Source organism: Nanorana parkeri, unplaced genomic scaffold, assembly GCF_000935625.1.
Source record: "Nanorana parkeri isolate BGI_ZX_2015 unplaced genomic scaffold, ASM93562v1 scaffold691, whole genome shotgun sequence".
NCBI classification, from domain to species: domain Eukaryota; kingdom Metazoa; phylum Chordata; class Amphibia; order Anura; family Dicroglossidae; genus Nanorana; species Nanorana parkeri.
Window position 1 is genome coordinate 302,003 of NW_017306959.1, and position 23,792 is coordinate 325,794.

Here is a 23,792-nt window from a genome sequence, read left to right on the forward strand (position 1 = left end):
TACCGGTATGACCCCGTGATCGGGGAGGGGTGCTCGGAATGACTGCGGATGGCGCCGCCAAATACAGATAATTGCAGAAACGTCACCAGCACACCAAATCCTTATAGGATCAAAGTTCGTAGATTTTATTGCAAACTCATGTCAGTTACACAAGCGCTTTCGGGGCCACACAGGGTCCCTTCATCAGGCATAGCAATGACATCAGGCATCGTCATTGCTATGCCTGATGAAGGGACCCTGTGTGGCCCCGAAAGCGCTTGTGTAACTGACATGAGTTTGCAATAAAATCTACGAACTTTGATCCTATAAGGATTTGGTGTGCTGGTGACGTTTCTGCAATTATCATAGCCCCATCCCATCCCACCTCAAGCTGACACTCAGAGGAGTCTCTCACGTAGAAAAGTGGAAGGCATGCAGCGACCCACTGAACACTGGGTCGCGACCCACTTTCGGGTCACGACCACCAGTTGAGAACCGAGGCATTAAGGTATCCCTATTACTCATGTCCTTAATTTTGGTGGTATGTACTAGCAGTAGATGACCAGACATGCCCCTTTTTGTAACAGCAGGGTATGCTGCTGTTTATTATGAGGCTTACTGAATAGACTGAAATGGCTCATGTGCAGTTAACACCTTCTTTTCCCTTTTCTCAATGTTTTGCCACATCACACAGGATTCCAACAAGCTTGAAAATCCATGTGCAATATTAAGAATATCATACTCCTTATTGCCTCCTATGCTCCTTTTTAAGTGGCCCAAATTAGCATTACATTTGTCTGTCAGATTGGACTGGTCAGTCTTACTTGTCACAAAAGGGAAAGTGGGCTCAATGTGATTTAGGAAGGATGTAAAATGACATTCTCGGAAAAACACCTTGTACCAGCACAGGTTTCTGAGTCACTGTTCTAATCCAGGTGTTGTATTTTCATTTTCTTTACAGCACATGATGTTTGTTCAATGATGTAATTGTATGCGAACTTACTGTGACAACTTCTGGCATCCTGCATGTCTCATTCACCTGTTCTATTCTACAGCCAAGATCAGGTCACACTTAACTAACAATCAACAATAAGTGATCTCAGTTTTGCCGGTAAACTGTTTCTTGGGGCAGTTTTTTTTTTAACACATTAAAGACAGCAATAAACTCATAATACACCTCATATATAAGGGGTCTGAAGAAGAGCTTTCCGTATTGTCCATGTCAACCAGTATTTCTTTGTTGTAGCCCAAAACCACCTTTTAGAGATTAATTGAAAATAAGAAGCCCAGCATCATTAAAATTTAAAAAACAGCTTTGACTGTAATAGTTGCATCCCCTCTATCGCTATTCCCCATAGACTTCACACTTCTGCTCACACGGCATCATTCAATCCACTTCCTGAGCCCTGACAAATGGACATCATCCCAAGGGGTAAGACATCATATCAGGTAGGACAGCTCAATGCTCAAACACCATTACTTTAGGTCTGTGCTGTCCTGGAGGAACATGCACCTACCACCACCGGAGAAGAAGGCCCTGTGACATCATTGGACCAACCTGAACACTACCAGAAAAAAAGTTAAGTATTAAGGGATTATGAAAAACAGTTGGGGGGACCAGGAGTATGGGGAGTTAAACCAGAAACATGAAATTAGTTCTTTCAGACACTTTGCTAAATATTACCCAAACCAAACTAACTGTATTCTTTGTGCTTGTCATCCATCAACGAAGCTGCCTTGGCCAGACTAGAAAATAACTATATCTTTACACTGTTAATTTACACAGACATTCGTGTTCTAGGATTTACTTGCGTAAAGGAACCATCTTCTTTTAGTAGACTTATCTGGATGTGATAGAAGCCCCACTGTAGTATTTAACCTAATGCCTTGCAACGATGATGGCTCTGTCCAGCCAGAGCAATGTTTCTAGTGCTCTGTTCTGATGTGGGGCAGGTACCGGTGGTATCTATTGTACAAACTGGATTGGCCTGGCCAGTCATGACCAAAGCTCTCCCCAATCCCTATACCTGACTCCACAGGTTATATGAAGCATAGGAAACAGAGCCCATTGCACCAGCTTTTGCTGTGGGTTTATGCAAGTATTACAGTAAGCCTCTGTGATGTGTAGCCACAGCCCTGTTAAACTTGCAATAGTCCTCTGAAAAGTTATAAAGGGAAATACCTACTCCACTGAGGTTGAGTGACTGTCAGTCATAGAAAAGCATGATTTTGATAGGATGAAAGCTGTAGAGATGTCCTCTATATGTTTACCACACATAATTCAATGTATGAAAGATAGCCAGAAATGCTGTTCCATATCTGTCCGTTGGTTTAGCAGCTATTGTTGTAGGAGAACTGCAAAATCTGATACTCACAAAAGCTGCTTAGCGGTGTCCTAATTTTTTCTTTTTAAATAATGAGAGCTATAGTTAATAGTTGGTCTTAACACCTAAATGACATTTAGTTGAAACTCATTTAAACGGTGCAGTTACAGCCATTATAACAATGGTACATCTGCATGTTAAGGTCTGCTGGGAATGTAAGATGATAATGTCAGGCCTTCTGTTATACAGAAAAGAGCAATGAAAGAAGCTGGTAAGTAGCGGCGAGTACATGCAAGTCTACAGGGTACTTATTCCATCCTCGATGACGTCAAGGAAACAAGCGACGCCATATGAAAGTAATCCCCTAACAAGCTTCATTTTAGCACATTTTCACAAATTAACCCAAAATTCCTGCTAAAAAAAAACTACATTAATGTAAATTTATTTTATTATTGTATTACATATGTATACAAAATAAAGTAATGTAATAGATTCTTGAACAAAACAGACATTGTAACACCAGTTTGTGTATCTGTGTGTGTTATGGATGCATAAGAGCTTTGACTGGTCTTTAAAATGACAATATAAATCTGCACTAAGCCTTTGACTAAAATGATAAATGCCGTCTGTCTGGTGTTAAATCTTCACCAGAGGTTAATAAAGACGGTTTGGAAAATATAATCCCTATCTTTTTCATTTTCTGTATTACTCCAGAAATAAGAATTTGCCAAGCCCTGCCCCGCATATTATATTTAGTCAGAACCAGATGTGTTTTATTAAGCTATGCCCCTGTTCATTATAGAAAAGAGAGAGAGAGGCTTAATACTTTTATCTGTATTTCCAACTTCTAAATAGATAGAGGAACTTTTATTTACAGGACTTGTCTAGCATAGTGTTCAAGGGAAGAACCATTTGTGTTGCCTACAGAAACTGTATTCTAAGCATTCTATTAGGCTGGGCACACACCTTACAACCATCGCAAGACTTTTGTCTTGCGATGGTTGTAAGGTACTTAAAAGAACGTACGATCTGCCTATCTTGCATAGGCAGATCGTACTTGCGATGATCGCAAGCCACGCCCCCTGAGGGGCGGGCTTCCGATGACCGCAATGGCGAACGGGCCCGTACGGCTTTTATCGTACGAACATGCCACAAACCCGCCGAACATCGTACGATGCTCGGCGGGTTTTCGAACATGTCCGTAAGTTAAAAGTCGTGCGACCTTACAGTAGTAGAGGTCTCACGGCTTCCACACACCTTGCGATAATCGTACGATCGCGGGATTTCCTGCGAATATAGTACGATTATCGTAAGGTGTGTGGGGACCTTAAGTCACATGATACAGCGCGATTAATGCATGCAAACACACAGTGCACCTAGCGTGCGCTACGTGTGATGTGTTGCCATCCATATAAATGGCACCCCAACACATCTTCTGGCCACAGTGCACTGCAACACACAGTACCCCAATACCATGTAGTGCGTTGCAGTGAGGTGAAAAAAAGTAGTTTGTGCACTACTTTCTTCCACCACAGTGGATGGTATTGTGGTACCCCATGCTGTGCTGCACCGCACTGTGGCCGGGAGGTACATTGGGGTGCCATTCAAATGAATGGCAACACAAAGCACCATGTGCATGGTAACACACACTAGGTGCACTGTGCAATAGCCTGCGTTAATCGCACAGTATCGTGGGATTATCGCAACATTTAGGTGTGAACGGGCCCTATGTGCAGTGAAGAGTTATGGAAAGAGGAACTTTGCTGCTTCTAATGTTCAGCAATTCTCACAAGTATTTTACCCAAATGTCAACAGTTAAATGTCACTTGCCCTCCAGCTGCATATACTTTCCTTCCCTACACTTCCCCGGCAGCCCATTGCTCTGCAGGAGGAAGCAGAAGAAGACCTATTTAAGCTTTAAGTCGCTCATGTTGAAGCTTACACAGGGATAAGGGCTTACTCCCCAACACCTGCAAGAACAAAGTAAAGTTCACTTTTAAGGTCACCTGCCATGTCAAATAGCATATTAATTTAACAATATTGCTTAACAACAGGCACCACAAGGTTACCGGCAGTACCTTCAGCTAGAACTAAATTATTATCTGTGAACCTCCCAGTAATCCAGGTGCAGACTTACTGATACCTAGCCAGCCACCCCACAATCTCAGTAGCCAGTGGAAGGAAGCTGGCATGCTGCTGTGGGTTGAAGGCTTGTGGGAGTTTGTGGTAGAGCAACAAACTGGAGTGAAGTCAAGGATTCCACATAAGTCAAGTCCAAGGGGCTTCCCAGGTACTCAGAGGGCAATTTATATTCAACTGATAATACTGCCAGGTACTATGTGGTGCTTTGTTATGCAATACTGTTAGTTTCTTAGGACATTTAATGTGACAGGTTTCATTTAGGTCTTTCATTCCCCATGACTCACTCACTTACACCTGGTGTGACTCTCTTGGTCACATCTGCTATGATTCTCTCATTCCAACCTGCTGTTTGTATCTCATCTGTCTCCCTCTTGCTCCAGCAGGGCCTAAACATTGGTACTGCTCTTTCTCTTGGGCCTACCATATCTTGGGACTGCTGCTTATTTCAATATTTGAGTTCCTTAGGTGCACTTGGGGAATATTTTTAGGAGAACAACATTGGGCACACCTGTGATTCACTAACTTCTACAGGACTCTTACACACTAGAATTGTTGTATGTAAAATTCTGGTCAATAGATTTCCATGTACTCCAATAGTGTAGTGTGGATAACATTGCTGAGGCTGCATTTCACCTGGTTTGCATTGCAATTATTTGGGGGTTATTCACTATGGAGTTGAGGGATACAGCCGTAGCTTCGGCTGATCCTTTGGCTCTCTTCTGCCTCATCTGCCCTTCGGTTCAGTCGAACCGAAGGGCTGCTATACGGGCTATTCACAATAGCCCGTACAGCAACCAAAGACAGCCGAATGGCTCAGCCGAGCCGAAGGCATATGCTTTGGCTCGACTGAGCCAAAGTGACAGCCGAAGCAGGGAGAACGACCTGCTGAAGAGCCAGCCATTCTCCACGCAAATGACAGCTAGGTGGAGCCAGCCGTTATCTCACGGCTGGCTCCTCCCAGTTGTAATGACAGATCAGCATCCCCCAATGACCTGGGGACACTGATCTGTCATTAAACAATAACAACTGGGTGGAGCCGGCTGTGACGCCCAGTTGTTATTCATTGGCCGGGACCTGTTACAAGACTGTGGCAGGCGCCGGCCAACAGGAAACAGTTGGGCGGAGCTAGCTGTCACCATTAGCTCCACCCAATTGCTTTTTCTTTTATTAGTATTTCTTTTTCTTTAAAATATTTTAAAAGTTTCCTATTTATTTACATTTTTAGAATATTTTTTCAATCTTTTTTTCATTCATTTGACTTATTTTCTATTCTGCTCGGTACCTCAGAGGTACCAAGCAGAATAGCTGGGCCGAATGCCGCTCGGCGGCATACGCCTATTCACACACTGCCGTTGGGGCCCCTATGAGAATAGGGACGAACGGCAGCGAGTCAGTTGCCGGAGCTTCGGCTCACCGATCCAGATGTTGGATCGGCTGAGTCGAAGTCCCTCTGCACTTTGGCTCACTGAAATCAGCCGTACTGAGCCGGAGTGAATAGCCGAACGTAGTTTGGGTTATTCACTTGGCTGCCTTAGGCAGCTTTGTGAATAACCCCCTTGGATGCAGCTGGTCTTCTTGAGATGGTTTTGCAAAGCAGGTCAAATGCTGCATTTGCATTTAGCTTTTCAATGCTTGCGTTAGAGTGCAAGTGTTTGACAACTGTCTACATGTTAAAGAAGCCAACAGCCCCTAGCTGCATCACCCCCTAGTTCACCAATAACGTGTCCCCATAATAGGAGCTGGTGGCAGCACCTGATCGCTGTGCCAGCTGTTCTCCTTGCAGTCACCCAGCAACTCCAAGAAGGTTCCAGGCAAGTTGTTGAAACACATATGGTTACTGGCCTCTGCTGTTCCTGCTGTACAACACTTGCATGCTCACCAGGTAGAAGACATGCGATAGCCAGAAGAGAGCCAACTTTGCTCATGCCTGGATTGGCACCTGATGCAGTATGCCAGACACATGAGTAATCAGCTTGCAAGACAGCATGATTGTGCACACATGGCTGTGGGGATCCGATGAAGTGAACTAAGATCCTGGTTAGAAGACCCATGACTTATGCCTTCCTCTTATCACCTGGAAATAAAATTACTGCTATTGGCTGGTTTATCAAACAGGTGTTGCTGCTGATAGAAAAAGTTTTCATCTTTATTTTACTAGTTTTTAGTTTTTGTTACTACAGTATACAGTACTATATAGTATACTGTTTTGCTACAATGTAGTATAAGGTCATTTATTTAGTGTTAATGAGGGAATTGCTTAGGAAACCAGGTAAATCAGCAGCCACCTTAATATACTGTATGTATGCAATTTTGTCCTGTGTCCACTGTATCATACAGTTAATTGATCAAAATTACTTCCTGAATTGTATAGTTCTCATCAAATTAGACAGGCCCACATCAAAAACATATTTCTAATACGATTATCACTGTTACCCAGTAGAACTCTAGGCCAACAAACATAGATATTCAGTCTGCCAGCTTCGAATTGAGGGATCGCTTCCCTCAATCCTTTTTCTAAACCTTTTGGAGTTTACTTGGCACTAGCTTGGAGTAAAAAACAGCATTTCATTGTAATACATACATTTGGAAAATATATGGTGGTCTGAATCATTAGATGCTTTGGAATGAAATAAATCAATCGTTTGCTGTCACAATTTGATTAGAGCTCTTGAAAGTGCAAGGATAATGAGAAATGTGCCTGTGCTGCAAGCACATGTGATATTATTTGGCAAGGAAAGGATACACTGCACACCCTTCCTCTGCTGCTGAAGTAATTGACCTTCCACACAACTGTAGCATGAATGCAGAGCCGAAAGGGAAGCACCTTTGGTCTAGTCAGGATATTTAACCCAAGCAGCACTCTAGGAACTCAGCAGTAATATTCAGCTGGACCTCTCACTGTACTAAAAATATAAGTTATAAAATATACATGTCATCCCATTTATTGCTTACCTATGTTTATTAACAGCATTAAATCAAATCGTCCCTTGAATAAAGTAATCCAAGTGGCAGAAGAACCTAGAAGCAAGCACTCAGGGTGGATTCACATATGTGTATTGCAGTAATGAATGCTAAAATTTGCTATTAAGGTTAACATGCTGTATAGGTACGTTGTCATTTACTCTGAATGGCAACCCCATGCACAAATACAGTAGGAAAAAAATGCACCTGTGCTGTAGGACAGCTTTTTTTTTTGTCACTGTAGTACACCATAGCAAGTATTCACATCTGTGCATTGTGGGGCGCTGCATTGACAAAAATAATGCAGGTGTGTTTTTCTGGGCCCAAAAACACAACACATGCAAATATGTGAATGAGCCCCAATAGATGCATGTGCATACTTCTCCTGAGCCATGGAAATCCTCATGTGTTTCATCAATACAGAGGCACACATTGGGATGTGGCACAGCTCCGTCTTTAGGTTCTCCTGTCATTTGGTTCATTTTATCTAAAGGTGGCCATACACTTTACAACCATCGCAAGACCTTAGTAAGTAATTAAAAAAACATACGATCTGCCCATCTTGGCCGTGCGGCATTGATCTTACGATCATGCTAAAAACCAGCCGAAAATCGTACGATTCTCGGCTGGTTTTCTAGCATGCTCCTTAGACAAAAGACGTGCGACCGTACACTGAAAACGGTCGCACGCCTTCCATACACTTTGCGATTATCGTACGATCGCGGGATTTCCTGCGATTATCGTGCGATAATTGCACAGTGTATGGGCACCTTAAGTGTCAGATGTATACGGTGTTCTTCCTTGGAGTCATACATTTGATATTTATTTCCCTGTAATTGCCAGCTTACCTAGGAAGGGGGCACTCCTATTTCAGATATACAGCTATGAGGCTCAAGGCACCAGATTTCCTAGGGAAGTGTGCTGCTAATTTTTAGGAGGAATTACAGAGAAAAATTCAATTGAAACAATTAACATTCTTGCTGTACCCTATAAGATGGGAAATCTGCACTGTCACTATCTCTCTACTGTAAATGTGCATCTATCTTTTAACAAAGCAACATTCCGGACTTACACAATAGAACTTAGCAGTAGAGATGATACACAATCATCATTACTCCATGAGGCCTGATAATGTTTAATCACATTCAACAATGTGGGCTGCTTTGCAGTATATGACTGCTGCTTATTATTTGCAGTTTAAATCACTTGCAATGAATGCTGCTCCTTGATATTTATAAGCTTTAGTTTCCAGCAGAATCAGCTGGTCCATTGAGCACTGGACCTGATATGCTGTTTTAGGGTGGCTCCTTTCCCTTGCAGGGTCCTATGGGCCACCCTTGTGTGTGCTAGTAAGCTGTGTGTGTCTCCATAAATACACAGGCACAGCAGAGCAAGCCACGTCCCTCCCCCTTGCTCCTCCCTCTTCCTTGCTCCTTTCTCCAAGCTAGTAGATCAACAGCTGCTGGTGATTGTGCTGTCTTTTTGTATCTTTTATTGGACAGGAAGTTTGAGGAAGAAGAGCTGAGAGAGTTGCCTATTTAGAAACATGATGACTGTAAGTGCTTGGGCAAAAATAAATATAGTAATACTTTGGTTTACGAGCATAATTCGTTCCGGCAGCATGCTTGTAATCCAAGCCCTTGTATATCAAAGCGAATTTCCCCATAGGAAATAATGGAAATTCAGATGATATTCATATAAATATGATTACAATACTGTACTGTAATATAACACTGTACAAGAGCCTGGTGGAGAAGAGGCTGCGGACTGCTGGAGCCGTGTAGAGAAGAGGCTGCGGGCTGCTGGAGCCTGGGGGAGAAGAGGCTGCGGGCTGCTGGAGCCTGGGGGAGAAGAGGCTAAGAGAAAAATTCAATTGAAACAATTAACATTCTTGCTGTACCCTATAAGATGGGAAATCTGCACTGTCACTATCTCTCTACTGTAAATGTGCATCTATCTTTTAACAAAGCAACATTCCGGACTTACACAATAGAACTTAGCAGTAGAGATGATACACAATCATCATTACTCCATGAGGCCTGATAATGTTTAATCACATTCAACAATGTGGGCTGCTTTGCAGTATATGACTGCTGCTTATTATTTGCAGTTTAAATCACTTGCAATGAATGCTGCTCCTTGATATTTATAAGCTTTAGTTTCCAGCAGAATCAGCTGGTCCATTGAGCACTGGACCTGATATGCTGTTTTAGGGTGGCTCCTTTCCCTTGCAGGGTCCTATGGGCCACCCTTGTGTGTGCTAGTAAGCTGTGTGTGTCTCCATAAATACACAGGCACAGCAGAGCAAGCCACGTCCCTCCCCCTTGCTCCTCCCTCTTCCTTGCTCCTTTCTCCAAGCTAGTAGATCAACAGCTGCTGGTGATTGTGCTGTCTTTTTGTATCTTTTATTGGACAGGAAGTTTGAGGAAGAAGAGCTGAGAGAGTTGCCTATTTAGAAACATGATGACTGTAAGTGCTTGGGCAAAAATAAATATAGTAATACTTTGGTTTACGAGCATAATTCGTTCCGGCAGCATGCTTGTAATCCAAGCCCTTGTATATCAAAGCGAATTTCCCCATAGGAAATAATGGAAATTCAGATGATATTCATATAAATATGATTACAATACTGTACTGTAATATAACACTGTACAAAGTATAAAGAAAAATAAACCAATTACAGGTACCTTCGTGGCTGGTGTGAGGGGGACAAGAGAGGGGAGAATTATTGTGTAGGGCGACTTTCACTATCACTAACGGAATCACTGCTATCTCTCGGCTCAATGGAATCATTTCGTGAAACCTTAACAAGGAATATATCCAATGACACTTGCTGTTGCCTCCTTTTGAGGATTTTGTGGAAATGTGCATTGCACAATTGCATTGCCGTTAAACAGATTAATTGCACGCACTGCTACAGCCTTATTCGGGTGGTGCTTTTCTACAAAATGTTTCTCGTATTGCAAGACGCTGCTTGTATATCAAGGCACAATTTTTCAGAAATGTTTGCTTGTCTTAGGGAACACTCGCAAACCAAGTTACTTGTAAGCCAAGGTATTACTGTACTTTGCTGGGCAATATATACTTGTTTGATCTGGATTCATTATTGAAATACAATTTGAGGGTTCAATACTACTTTAACTCATGTATAGTAAGTAGGGTGTACACGGTTAGAATTTTGAACAAGCAAAAGCAATTTCAGAACGTGATTGATTTCGACCGCAGTGCTGAAAAAATTTGGAAGGAGCATGCTGGACATTTGTCCTTGATTGATTGAAATTCTAACAGTGAATGTGGGTATCATTTAGGAAACTCCATTCATTCCAAAACCGAATGTTAAATCGAATAGCAATCGCCAAGTCTCTGATGGCATTGTCAAACGTTGTGACGGGATGTTTCTTACAAACGTGTGTGTGAAAATCTACATGTGTATACCCTACTTTAGGTAGGAATGGATACTTACCTGTATCTAACAGGGTTATTCACAAAAGGGTGAAGAGTTTGAGAAGGCAGGAAAAGTGATCAATTTAGGACAACATAGCTGATTTGGGAACAATTCTCCAATTCAGCTCACTTTCCAGTTCAGCTATGTTGTCCTAGATCAGTGGTGGCGAACCTTGGCACTCCAGCTGTTTTGGAACTACAAGTCCCATGAGGCATTGCAAGGCTCTGACAGCCATAGACATAATTCCCAGAGGCAGATGCATGTTGGGATTTGTAGTTTTGGCACAGCTAGAGTGCCAAGATTCGCCACCACTGTCCTAGATTGATCACTTCTCCAAACTCTTCACCCTTTTGTGAATGACCCTATAAATATTTCTGATACTTTTACCAGATGTGGGGGCAGTAACAGAATGCATGCACCTCAGTCTTTGTCTCACTAGTGTACCCCATATTGTACCAGAAGAATAGATGTAGACTCTGTTCTCCTTATCGTTGCAGACCAGTCAGAGGTTTTAGCTGTAAGTAGGCATGGCTTTTAAATGTGTTCAAATGATTTTATGCTTTTCAAAACAGTTGAGGTTTTAATAAAACATGTTTTTTTGTACTGTGCATTTATGGCACCCCACAATTAATTTATGTACTCATACGTTACTAGTCAGTACTACACAGTTTCAGTACTGATAAAGTGGAGCTCAGCCATGTCGTGTTGCTTTTGGTGTGCCGGATACCTTATAATCACATCAGACACATTGCACCGTATCAGGTTGGAGGTCAGTTATTTTCCCTCTTTAGACCATATTTTATTGTGCCTTATCTATGGCTGCAGATATATGGGACTGAACTGGTTTCAGAAGAATAACTTGTTGCATGTAATAAAAAGGATCATTTATCCTTTAATAATTTTAGGTACCTTTATTATAACTAAACCAAGCAAATAAAAGCACACCGGTCATGAAAGACAAACAAGGACTGACATTACTTATTTCCTTCTGAAAAGGCAAGTTTCTTGGCTAATTTTCTTCTGAGTCACAGACCTGCAACATACATGCTGTAAACGAGTGTGAGAATTCCTTTTCCTTTATACTAGGGAAGTGACTCAAAGTACTGAATCCAATGCATCATCATGACATCAAGGGAATTTTCATTTTCATAAAAAGACAGCAGATGTACTTTATGATGCTGTTCATTAGCTGCTTCATTGTGAACTCATTGCCTGGATCACTAGCAAAGTTTGAGGAAATAGGGAGACATGTACCCCCCCATCCCCCGTACCTGGATCACCCACAGTACTAGGTAACATGGGGACAAGCGACCTTTAGAAAGATGGTACTTGTGTACAATTGTTAAGCCATATACAGGAGGGAGAGGGGCCCTGATAAGGTGCCTGCTGTACAGCATCAGTCTTAGTTTGATTTATGTAATCTTGGGTTTACTATAGAAGAACTCCGGCCAGTTACAAAATTAACCCTTGCAGTCGGGCTACCCTCACACTGCAAGGGTTACGTGCTCATTTGTGTCTAGGATCTAAAATAAAAAAGATATACTCACCTGATTCTCAATCCTGCCTGGTTGCTACACCAGTCCCCTCAGCCTCTACTCCCCCAGGCTGTAACAGTAACATGTAATGCAGATTTTACATCTGCATTACACCGTATTAGATGTTTTTTTTTATTATTTGTCTGTTGATCTATGTTATTGACTGTTTACAAAACTGTTCAAGAAAAATGATTTGATTTAAAAAAAAAAAAAAGATGATATGACAGGTCCTTAGACTGCTGGAGCCTGGAAGAGGCTACGGGCTGCTGGAGCCTGGGGGAGAAGAGGCTGCGGGCTGCTGGAGCCTGGTGGAGAAGAGGCTGCGGACTGCTGGAGTCTGGGGGAGAAGAGGCTACGGGCTGCAGGAGCCTGGGGGAGAATAGGCTACGGGCTGCTGGAGCCTGGGGAGAAGAGGCTGCGGGCTGCTGGAGCCTGGTGGAGGAGAGGCTGCGGGCTGCTGGAGCCTGGGGGAGAAGAGGCTACGGGCTGCAGGAGCCTGGTGGAGAAGAGGCTACGGGCTGCTGGAGCCTGGGGAGAAGTACCACCATTCTGCCGCTTTCAACGGGGTCACTGTCTCCTGATCACTAACTTGAATAGGTGACAGCTGCTACTTGTAAACAGAAGATTATGCTGCTGAAGGAAGCGCAGGTTCCTGACTCAGGAATCCCTAAACACACCTAAAGTACAAAGCCTTCTACAACTTCGCCTCAACCTACGTCACCCACCTCATCTTAGAATACCACCCAAACTGTCCTCTCAAGACCTCCTGCTGTAACTGCACTGTCTCCTCCATTATGCATTATGAATGCATTTTGTAAAGTGCTGCACAAGTTGTTGGCACTATATCAATCCTGTATAATAATAATAAAGTATGGGTTTGAATGATGCCTTAGTGTCTAGTCGTATCCTGGACGCACAGAATTCTATTTCCTCTTAATGCTCCTAAATGCAGCAAACGTTCAGTTAGAGTGACACCATAAAATCATTCTATGCATTTAGAAGTGTCCTCTAGATGCCAGTGTGAATGAGGCCTTCAGAGAAAAAGTCAGAAGTGGATCGGCTGTGCTGTTATTACCAACAACAGCTTGTGGAAAGTTCTAGAATGTGGACAGATGATTTGTGCAGCAGAACCATGACTTGTGTAATGAAGTGATGACAAAGGCAGATTGTCCACCCCTGGCCTGTGGTGTATAGGGGGTGCAGAGTTTGGAATTTTGGGGACCTGTCCCATTTTTTTGGCTGACAGGCAGAATATGAATTGAGCTGTGCCTGGAATTAGATAATAACAACAAGAAGTGTTCTTTAGGCCTCCCCATGGCTGTTTGACATAAGGCTTCTTGTTCTGTGGGGTCTTTCTCTTTGTTAGGGGGAGGGGGTTATTTATCCAAATAGCAGCTTCTTTATGAGACTTCTAGGAAGCTGAGCTGGATGTGTGCGGAGAGTGTGCAGAGTGCAATGAGTTAAACTAAAAAAGACTTGTTTGCAGAGCTCAGCCCGGTGTTTTTCAGAGCGAGAGCATCTTGTTTTTCACAGACTGGAGTTACACCCCCATTACATCAGGGCACTGCTAGCACCGCCCCCTCAGCATCAGGCTTTCGCTTAGCTCCAATTGGCCGTGAGCTGCGGCCTGATTGGTCAAGCCTCCCATGTGGGCGTGTACGAGGCGGTGAGTTTGCCTGGCCAGGACTTGTTTATGAAGCTGTGTTGCGGGCAGCATTCGCTGGCTGTGTGTGCGGAGAGAGGAGAGATAGGAGTCCCGGCTACAAGTCACAACAATAGCGGACCGGAATAAAACCTACAGGAAGCATGAGGTTGTCACCACGAGCAGCATTGCCAGTCTCCGAGATCATCTGCAGCCGGTGCAGCAACAAGGCACAGGTGAGCCCTGCTATATGAGTCATTGATCGCCGCTGCGATCTCTCTCCCCATTCATTGCAGCGTTTGTGTTTGTGCCCTGCGAGCGATCTTTCTAGCAATGATCGTGCCTTGTGTTCCCCCTGGATCAGCTGCCTGACCCTCTTGATTGATTTTATTGATACCCCTCATTGTGCTGCGGAGTCTGTATGCTGTTACCAGGTTCAGGTTTATTGTACGATGCATTGGTTATCATTCGTTATATGGGGGGTAGAGCATCAGTTACATAGCCAGCGATGTTGTTCTATCACTGACAGGTCCGCTTTGTCTTCTACAAGTTCATTGTCCCTTTTAATCATGGCTGAGGGGATGACTTGTTTACTGTGTTACTGGGGGGAGGAGGAAGGAGATGGAGATGGGACCCTCTAATGGACATAACATGTATGGACAAGTCTCTGCTGCCAGGAAACATCACATCATATAGAGAGTGCATTGGTTCTATGGGGAAGTCTGGACATGTTCAGTGCCAATGTATTGTATATCATATGCCAATGTATTTGGATCTGCCTATATAGTGCCAATGTATTTATATTACCAGTGTGTTTTATCTGCCTCTATAGTGCTAATGTATCTTCTATGGCAATGCATCTTATCTGCCTTTTATAGTGTTTCAGTGATTTTTTTTGTTAACGATTTCTTATGTTCCTATAAAAGATCTGAATGCATTGGTACTAAAATAACTTGGTACTGACAAAGGTTACTGTTCTACCTTTTTATAGTGTTTTTGTGTATTTATATTCAAACCAAAAATAGCGCGGCACATTTCTACTCCTATAATAGATTATATTGCCATTGACTTTCGTGCTAATGCATTTTATCCATCCAATGTTCATTTGCCTAGAACAGCTTTCTGATAGCAAATGTGTCCGATCTACTTTTGCCCCTGTAATTAGGAGGTATACAACCCTCCTCGAGTCCATGGACTACTTTTGTAGTAAGCAGGCTGGATGATGGGATGTATAGTCGGAGTGATGCATTGCTTCTGCAGCAGCTACCTGTTGGGGAACAAAGGCATCTTCCAGCATCTGCAGAGGCTTTGTCTTTGTGCTGAGCGCACCTACCTGTGTTCACCACTTTGCACATGCCAAGTCACTAACTGCTGGTGACATCATTCGTGTGCCTGTAATGTGCACCGACTGACAGTTCTTTGTATACGGCAGTGATTTATGTATGGAGTCACTGCTAGCTAGACCACAGCCAGTAGATGTTCAGACAGCCATTCATGGCTTTGTATTATTCAGTGTGAAGTCCTATTTTATATGTCCTGTATATAAACACTGGCTGGTCTGCATATTGATGTGTTCCAGTAAAGATCCATTCTTGATTTGTGAAAGCACTTGGACGCAGAATAGACGTGATTAGGATTCCAAGTCCATGAGTGACGAGCAGAGAAAACATTTGTTCTTTGTAGAAGTTCACCAATTCAATACAGAGGAGCTAGGAGCCTTCATGTCTAGTTCTGCAAGTAATGCTCTGTAGATAGAATCATTCTCGGGTCTGAGTGTTGGGGATGGGATGCTTAGCGAGCGTGAAGAATTTTACCTCTTTGAATGCGGGTCAAGCTGAAGAACGGCTGCTGCAAAGCAAACGTTTGCTCACCCCGTGTGCAAGTACAATGGACTCTGTCCCACTTAAATCTTCATGAAAGAAAAATATCAGAATGAAAAAGTATTAGTAATTACAAGTATGTTTTAATGGAGATTTATAAATTGGAGAGCGATTGATCATTTTGTACATATCAGAGGGAACATTGTGCAGTAATTAAGGAGAGCGTGTCCATAGTTACATAGACACAAGTCCATCGAGTTTAACCTATAGAGATGAGAGCCCACATTCTGTTTTATTGAGGCTTCTTAACGAATGCGTCACTGTGTCATTTCTTGGAAACAAAGATTTTGCTGTCTCTTCTATTCCTGGTTGGAATCTCCCGATGTCATCATAAGAAAAGTGTAAAGTGAAAGCAGCAGACAAAGCTTTTCCCAGGTGTATAGAATGTCCCCTGCATGGCGATTCCAAGTCATACAACAAAACCGTTTTATGTATTCATCTTTTATTGTGGAGGATTGGTGATCTGGGTGTATTTTATGTTCATCATGGTGACTTTCTTCTTCTAGGAAATGGGAGTCCGAATCCCTCGCCCCTTAGGACAAGGTCCCAGCAGATTCATCCCTGAAGAAGAGGTTGGTGGCATTTTGTGTTCCCTTATGTGACAGTATTGTTTGTATCTAGTCTGCAGAGTTTCAGTATCCTTTGACCGTGATGGAAAATACCCTCATGATCAAGAGATACATTTTTCATTACGTTCTCACACTGATCATAACAATATAAAAAATCTCATGCAGAAGCACCAGAGACAATCATTCCTCATCCCTCACAAGGAAGAAGTACTAGGCATATGTGCAGGATGCAGCCCCACTACAGTCAGGGAGACTGGGACATCTAGAAGAAAACACAAAGAGGTGCGCCTTTCCTGCTGCAGATTGGTTTATGCAATAAAAAGTAAAAAACAAACTTGCAGGTACTCACAAGAGTAGAACAACAACAGGCTGTAGGACAATGAGTAAACCGGAGCAATGGAGGGATCCTCGTGATACGTCCTGTATACCCATATGTGAAGTGTCGACGCGTTTCCGGGGCACGCCCCCTCAGATGAAAGGGGCGTGCCCCGGAAAACGCGTCGACACTTCACATATGGGTATACAGGACGTATCACGTGGATCCCTCCATTGCTCCGGTTTACTCATTGTCCTACAGCCTGTTGTTGTTCTACTCTTGTGAGTACCTGCAGGTTTGTTCTCTTTGTGTTTTCTTATTGACTTGCAAGACCTCCTTTTTCTATACTGTTTAGACCCCATTAGTGGGGAATCTGTACATCACCCAACCAAACCGAACTGAACTGCATTGGTGCTCTGCTTTCTATGATGTAGCTCATCATTATCCTTGTAGCTCTCTTGCTGTATAATTCTATAGTATATGTGTATTTCAGAGCACACCTACTACTTTTCTCTTTTAGTGACTTTACAAAGACTTATTTTGGGAAAGTATGAGCAGCTGAAAGCGCAACTCCAGATATATGGATTTGATATATTTAGCTGAACTGTCCTAGTCATATTGTGCGGACAGTGTTGTGATTCAGATAGCACTGCCCTCAGCAGTTCCTGGTCCGGTCTGAGACAAGCCACAGCCTGTGATTGGACATTGAAGTGGCAGAAGTACACCGGTGAGGTCATCACTCTGACTCTCCTATTCTTATTATATGGACAGTAACATACAATGAAGCAGAGCTTGGTTGGCTCCCAGTGCTAATCCTCCTCGCAGTGTGAGTGCCTCGCTGCTCCTGTTAGATTGATAGTTTGTTATGGAGAATGCAGCACAGTGAGGACATCACTTTTATAGAAGGAAGAGTGACACCTCCTGGTGAGAAAGAAAAGAAGTTCCCAGGCAATGAAAGGAGCAATGCTAGAAGTCTATTTAGCTTCCACCTATAATATTCCTTTTGTCCTTCAGTTATCTAATGTGTTTTGCAAACCAGATTTACATTGATTTTGCTATGTGACATGCAAGTCAAAGTGACTAGCCTAATATGTTTTAATCTATCCACAGATTCTACAAGTGGGGAACGAAGATGCTAACATGCATTCAGTGTTTGCTGACGTGTTTACTGACATGGGCCGCTTGGATAACATAACCCTAGTGATGGTGTTCCACCCCCAGTATTTGGAGAGTTTCCTGAAAACACAACATTACTTGTTGCAGATGGACGGTCCCTTACCTGTCTGTTATCAGCACTACATTGGTATCATGGTGAGTCTAGTTCTGTTTGTATTTACTTGTCTCGGGGTGATGATGTATGGAAGTGATGCCCCCAATGTTCAGCATTTTTGGACAGTAATGAGCACCTCTTGTATTTAAGGCCCAATCAAAGTATTGCGCGTTCACTGCTGGTGCTCAGACTGTTAGTTGGAGGAATAGAAGTATCTCCCTCTAGTAGATATCTTCCTGCCTGTGACATCACTTATGCACACATGCCTATAATCGCATTTCTAAGCACAATTGCTTGTTACGGGTTTGTAGATTGTATACTTTGTAACACAACAGTTGCTTTAGGTGCAGTCTTCATTAGCGTAGTCTTTCATCCTAACAACCAAGAGACTTGCAGTCCATTTCATATCCAATAATGTTCTTGTTTCAGGCGGCGGCCAGGCATCAGTGCACCTACCTGGTTAACCTGCACGTCAATGACTTTATCCATAGCGGAGGGGACCAGAAGTGGTTAAATGGTCTTGACAACGCTCCACAGAAGCTCCGTAACCTAGGAGAGCTAAACAAGCTACTGGCACACAGACCTTGGCTGATCAAAAAAGAACACATTGAGGTGAGTAATGGCCGAGTGATGACATTAGAATTGTGTGATGTTACATAGTTACATAGTATGTGAGGTTGAATAAAGACGTAAGTCCATCAAGTCCAACCTATTACGTGTGTGCATTGATGTGAGATGAGACCGTCTGATAGACTGACTTTATATCTCATTTTGTGTTTGCAGCAACTGCTGAAGACAGGAGAGCACAGCTGGTCCCTGGCAGAGCTGATCCATGCTGTAGTCCTGCTCACACACTACCACTCCTTGGCTTCTTTTACATTTGGCTGTGGAATAAGTCCAGAAATTCACAATGATGGAGGCCACACATTCCGTCCCCCTTCCGTCAGTAACTACTGTATCTGTGATATAACGAATGGCAATCATAGAGGGGATGAGAGCCACCGCACAACAGGAAGTATGGTAAGTTAGCATATGAGCCATTGTTTACATATAGGCCCTTTTTCAGAGGTATCAGCCGTCTACTATTCAGCTGCTTGGGGTCTGGTGTTTGGAAACCTAGTGACATCATGTGAAGAAGTCATTCTATAGGAACTGTTTTATACTGCTGGGGGATAACTATGAAATGTAGAAGTGCCCAGAGATGGATCTAGGTTCTGGTAGTAGTAGTAACAAATGTCAGGACATGAAGGCTGATGGTTTCTGTGTCTCACTTGTACAGGGCTTAGATTCGTGTTGTGAAGTGGAAGCTCTGATGGAGAAGATGAAGCAGCTTCAGGAATGTAGAGATGAAGAGGAGGCAAGCCAGGAAGAGATGGCCACACGTTTTGAGAGAGAGAAGACCGAAAGCATGCTGGCTTTTGCTATAGGTACATTTTAACTTGCGTGTTTGGAATCTCCACCTAGTCCCTGGCGTTTTATGTTATGTTCTAAATCTGTGAGTCTTAGTGGTAGAAACTGGCATATAAAATTTGTTGGAGGTTTAGGGACTGTGCATTTGACTAATAACCTGTTTCTTGGAAAAGCTATTACATCTGTCTTATTTGATACTTGTAACCTAATGACTAACAAGTGATACTAGTAGGGGACCTGTGTGTATCGCACAAGATCCTCCTCAGACTACAGTAGTGGTCAAGCAGAGCCTACTGTATTTCTCGGATCATTGTGACAGTTGCAGAGTTCCATCTCTCCACTGTGATGTAACCTGGACCAACATAGTGGGTATAGCGGAAACCTGGCTGGACAGCACGCATGAAGCCTGCTTATCCTACACCACACAACGTCATACCCAACATGTATTGCTTTACTTTTTATCATATGTTATTATATTTTACAAACTATCACCTTTTATTTTAAGCCTTTGTTATCTAAACCTGGCTATGTAATAAATGAATACATTGATGATATTCTGTTTCCAACAGAAGATGACCCTCCACCGGCACGAGAAGTCTCCAGACATTTTGAAGACACCAGTTATGGTTACAAGGACTTCTCCCGCCGTGGAATGCATGTTCCCACCTTTCGAGTGCAGGTAAAGGATCATCTTTTATTACATGGATATGTTATGGTTCGTTCTCTATCAAATATACAGTTCTCGCCCCTAAATCATGGTCAAGCTACAGTAAATGCCAGATCATTTCCAGAAATGAAACTGGAAACTGAACACAGCAGTGATGGAAAAAGGCATTCTAGTATATTTGGGCTTATTTAACAATGAGTTGATTTGATCCTATCCAAACTGTTCTTGTGCATCTCCTGTATGGTATGAGACGATAACGTCTGATCACTGTGTGCAACCGGTATAAACTAGTTCTGTTTCTTGGAAGCTTTACTGGTGTAGAGGAGTGATTGGTATCCACCAAGTCCTCAGTCCAATGATACACTCTTCCTCTGTGTTTAGATATCATTAGGTGTCAATGCCTGGGGATTTTCCTCTGTTGCACATACATCCCAAAGCAATGAAACCAATGAGAGAATGGCGCTCAATTGTAAACTTCTGTTAAAATGAATGCAATCTCTGTATACAAAAGTCGTCATAATAAAGCATTTTCCTTCACTGCAAACTATTGTTAAAGCCCCATTTCAATGTTTTGTTGCAGGATTTCAGCTGGGAAGACCACGGTTACTCTTTAGTGAATCGTCTTTATCCAGATGTTGGGCAGCTACTTGATGAGAAATTTCACATTGCATATAATCTGACATATAACACCATGGCCATGCACAACGATGTAGATACCTCAACGCTAAGACGGGCCATATGGAATTATGTACATTGCATGTTTGGAATAAGGTGAGCTCCTAACTGGTACGATTTAGTATGCAGAAGATGATTTGGAACCTTGGGTTATAGTCTGAACATTTTGGAATCGACAGAGTGGTACAGGACTTCCTGTAGGAAGTAATAACTGTCTTGGACAGGGTGATGTATTCTCATAACCTGGTGTAAATGATGCTTTTAGAGCACTAATGTTTATTCAGACTAATCAAAGACAGTCATTACATTCCAGTGTATTGGTCCATGCATGGCAAGCCTTGGACATATATACAAAGGGGTGGATTTATTGAAGGAGTTGAGACTCTTCACTTAATAAATAGCAGCTGTGGTAACTTTGAATACCCAATCATGTGCAGATAAAATATGACAAGAACTTACTTTCAGATAATTGAAGCAAACCTTCACTCAGTTTTGAGTGATGATTCTCCACTCCTTTAGCAAATCAGCCTGGATGTGTCTAAACTGCATTCAGTTTGACGAAACTATAGCAACAGAATGTTAATTGTTACACCTTTTGTCTTTGCTGCAGGTATGATGATTATGACTATGGAGAAATAAACCAATTATTGGACCGAAGCTTTAAAGTTTACATAAAAAATGTGGTGTGTAGTCCAGAGAAGACGACAAAACGAATGTATGACAACTTCTGGAGGCAGTTCAAGCATTCTGAGAAGGTGAGTGAAAATAAATCTGTTTTCAGTATTTAACCATGTCATCTTTCTAGTGGTTAATGATACAGTTTAGATATTGACAGATGCAAAACAGGCAAACTGACTTTTAGGCCTCATTCGCACTGGAATCTGCTCCGTGCTGCATGCACGGCCACACCAAGCGGCTCCCGGGAAGGACAGGTGCTGCATGTGATTAGTCTTTCCCTATGGGCTTCGCGGCCGTACGCGCCCCCTCCATGCACACCCGCCCTGCACGTCCATGCGGGTGAGTACGCTGACAGGACGGATCCTGTCTGCGTGTGAGCCGCAAAACGTGCACCTGAGGTGAGCGCAGGGGGGGGCGTACGGCCACGTAGTCCCATAGAGAAGGACGGGGGCTGGGTACTAATCACACGCAGTACCTGTCCTTCCCGGGAGCTGCTCGATACGGAGCAGTACGTGTCGCCCGATTTACAGTGTGAATGAGGGCTTCAGGGTATTTTGTTTTAAAAATATATCTATTTTTTTTGCAAATGGCTAAAGTGGATTTGCAGTCCCCACCTAACATGGGACAGAGCTCTATTGCTAAGTGCCCAATTATCTAAATATCTTTGTCCAGATTCTAATCAAATACAATTCCAGCATGGGCCCAGTTGTGCGATTGATGCTCTGACCGGTTCAGTTTTGTACGTATGCATTATTTTTTCCCAATAGTGCATCCCCTCCGGACCTTAGGGATCAAAAGTACCAAACATTATACCAAAGGAAAACCTGTATGTGGGAGAAATGTGAACGTTCTAGTTGCTGACCTCTCCTGATGCATGTTTTCTGGCACCAGTGCTTCTTGGTTCTTGATTTAGAGGAGCTATGCAGATCAGTAGTTCTGAAGAACTTGTTCCATGCCTCCTTTTCGGTTGGTGAGCGTGGAGGCTTTAGCCGAGCACAATTTTCAGAAGGGTCAGCCGTGGTAACATTTCTCTGTTTAGGTTTTTTGGTGGTTTGCTGTATAGTTGTGAGTCGGGAAATGTCTTCATGATGACATCTGTACTTTGTTCTTCCCATATGCTTTGTTTGTTTTTGCACTGCTTGCAACTTCTGCACAGAAACTGTATGACTCTGCCTGGCAGAATGTAGCATCGCTTGAGGAAGTGAATTTTGAGCTGAATACTTAATCTTTCTGTTCTAGGTCCATGTTAATTTGCTTCTTATGGAAGCGAGGATGCAAGCTGAACTATTGTATGCTCTACGAGCAATCACCTGGTATATGACCTGATTGATTTGTCCGAACGATCGCTCAAAACGAATGTTCAACAGGGAAATCTGCTTTCTGCACTGCCGACTTCCCACGCCTTTGTGGTAGCTACCTTTTCCTCAGAAGTCCATTGTGCCATAATTGCCATCATATCAGCTGTTTGGTTTGTGCCACTGATTTCTCACATTGAACTGACATTTGAATGTCCTGAAAGATGATGCCTTGCTGTCCTGCTGGAACACCTGCAAGTCTGGTCTTTTGCCATCCAGTGATGTTGCGTGTCTTTGCAGTGATGGACATTTAGAAAGCATTGAAGACGAGGCACCGTGGAAACATGCACTATGATTTCCCATTTGGGTCAATAGTGGTGCTGCTGATGTGTTAATGAGACGTGGGCCTCCCAGTTAAGCTATATAAATAAAAGTACATGAACACTGCTACAGCCTGAGCCTTGTTATATAAATACACACCGGAAGTGTGCATTCCTTTACATTTGTGCATGTTTTATGGTTGGCCATCTACAGCAGTTAACAAATCTCCCAACATCTGTTGCTGATATCAGCTATTGGCTTTATATAGTGCTGGAAGAAAGCTGTGATTGACAAGTATATATTGTATATCAATATATAGTATATGTTCAAGAAAAAAAAAATTGTCTTCCTGAAAATCTGTATAGATCCATTTCTTTCCAGTCTTCAGAAGGTATTTTTACCATTCTCTGACTACAGGGAAAGTGAAATACCTCTTCAGTTGTGGGGTGCACACTTTGTTGTATCACACTGCTGTCTGTCTAGTAGTGGTCAGGGTGGAGGGATTGTAGGTCGCCTGTGTGTGACTTAACCATTCTTAAAGTCATTGGCAGCTGCTGAAATATCACACGTGGTTTACAGCGTTTCAAACTTGATCAAGATGTGAATGTTTAGAGGAAATAATACAAAAAAAGTTGGTTATTGGAAAACTAAATGTATGGAAGGGTTTGTATTATGAACCAGTA

The 23,792-nt window shown here is 42.8% G+C and overlaps 2 protein-coding genes and 1 long non-coding RNA gene across 5 annotated transcripts in view; 1 reads left to right on the plus strand and 2 right to left on the minus strand.

Moving 5' to 3' along the window:
* SESN1 (sestrin 1) overlaps positions 1-23,722 on the plus strand; it is a 148,314-nt gene extending 124,592 nt beyond the window's left edge. Inside the window, exons 2-11 of one of the 3 annotated variants that reach the window (XM_018563744.1) lie at positions 16,415-16,480; positions 17,904-18,104; positions 18,493-18,675; positions 18,847-19,087; positions 19,132-19,140; positions 19,350-19,490; positions 20,046-20,152; positions 20,721-20,911; positions 21,426-21,570; positions 22,733-23,722. In XM_018563744.1, the coding sequence (XP_018419246.1) occupies positions 16,415-16,480; positions 17,904-18,104; positions 18,493-18,675; positions 18,847-19,087; positions 19,132-19,140; positions 19,350-19,490; positions 20,046-20,152; positions 20,721-20,911; positions 21,426-21,570; positions 22,733-22,819 (1,371 nt within the window). In that variant the 3' untranslated portion in view covers positions 22,820-23,722. Of the gene's footprint in view, positions 1-14,198; positions 14,265-16,414; positions 16,481-17,903; positions 18,105-18,492; positions 18,676-18,846; positions 19,088-19,131; positions 19,141-19,342; positions 19,491-20,036; positions 20,153-20,720; positions 20,912-21,425; positions 21,571-22,732 lie in introns of those variants that run through there. The other 2 variants (XM_018563745.1, XM_018563742.1) reach the window with 2 other exon arrangements.
* LOC108792869 lies at positions 815-14,259 on the minus strand. Its single transcript, XR_001941602.1, has 3 exons — positions 14,182-14,259; positions 4,726-4,732; positions 815-825 (listed from the first exon to the last, which is right to left on the minus strand). It is a non-coding gene; the product is annotated as an uncharacterized LOC108792869 (long non-coding RNA).
* The window catches only part of ARMC2 (armadillo repeat containing 2), an 85,904-nt gene continuing 78,734 nt past the window's right edge, over positions 16,623-23,792 (minus strand). The window contains exons 18-19 of the mRNA XM_018563738.1: positions 17,875-17,878; positions 16,623-16,633 (exon numbers count right to left, since the gene is read on the minus strand). The gene's annotated coding sequence lies outside the window, so the exon portion shown is untranslated. The remainder of the gene's footprint in view (positions 16,634-17,874; positions 17,879-23,792) is intronic.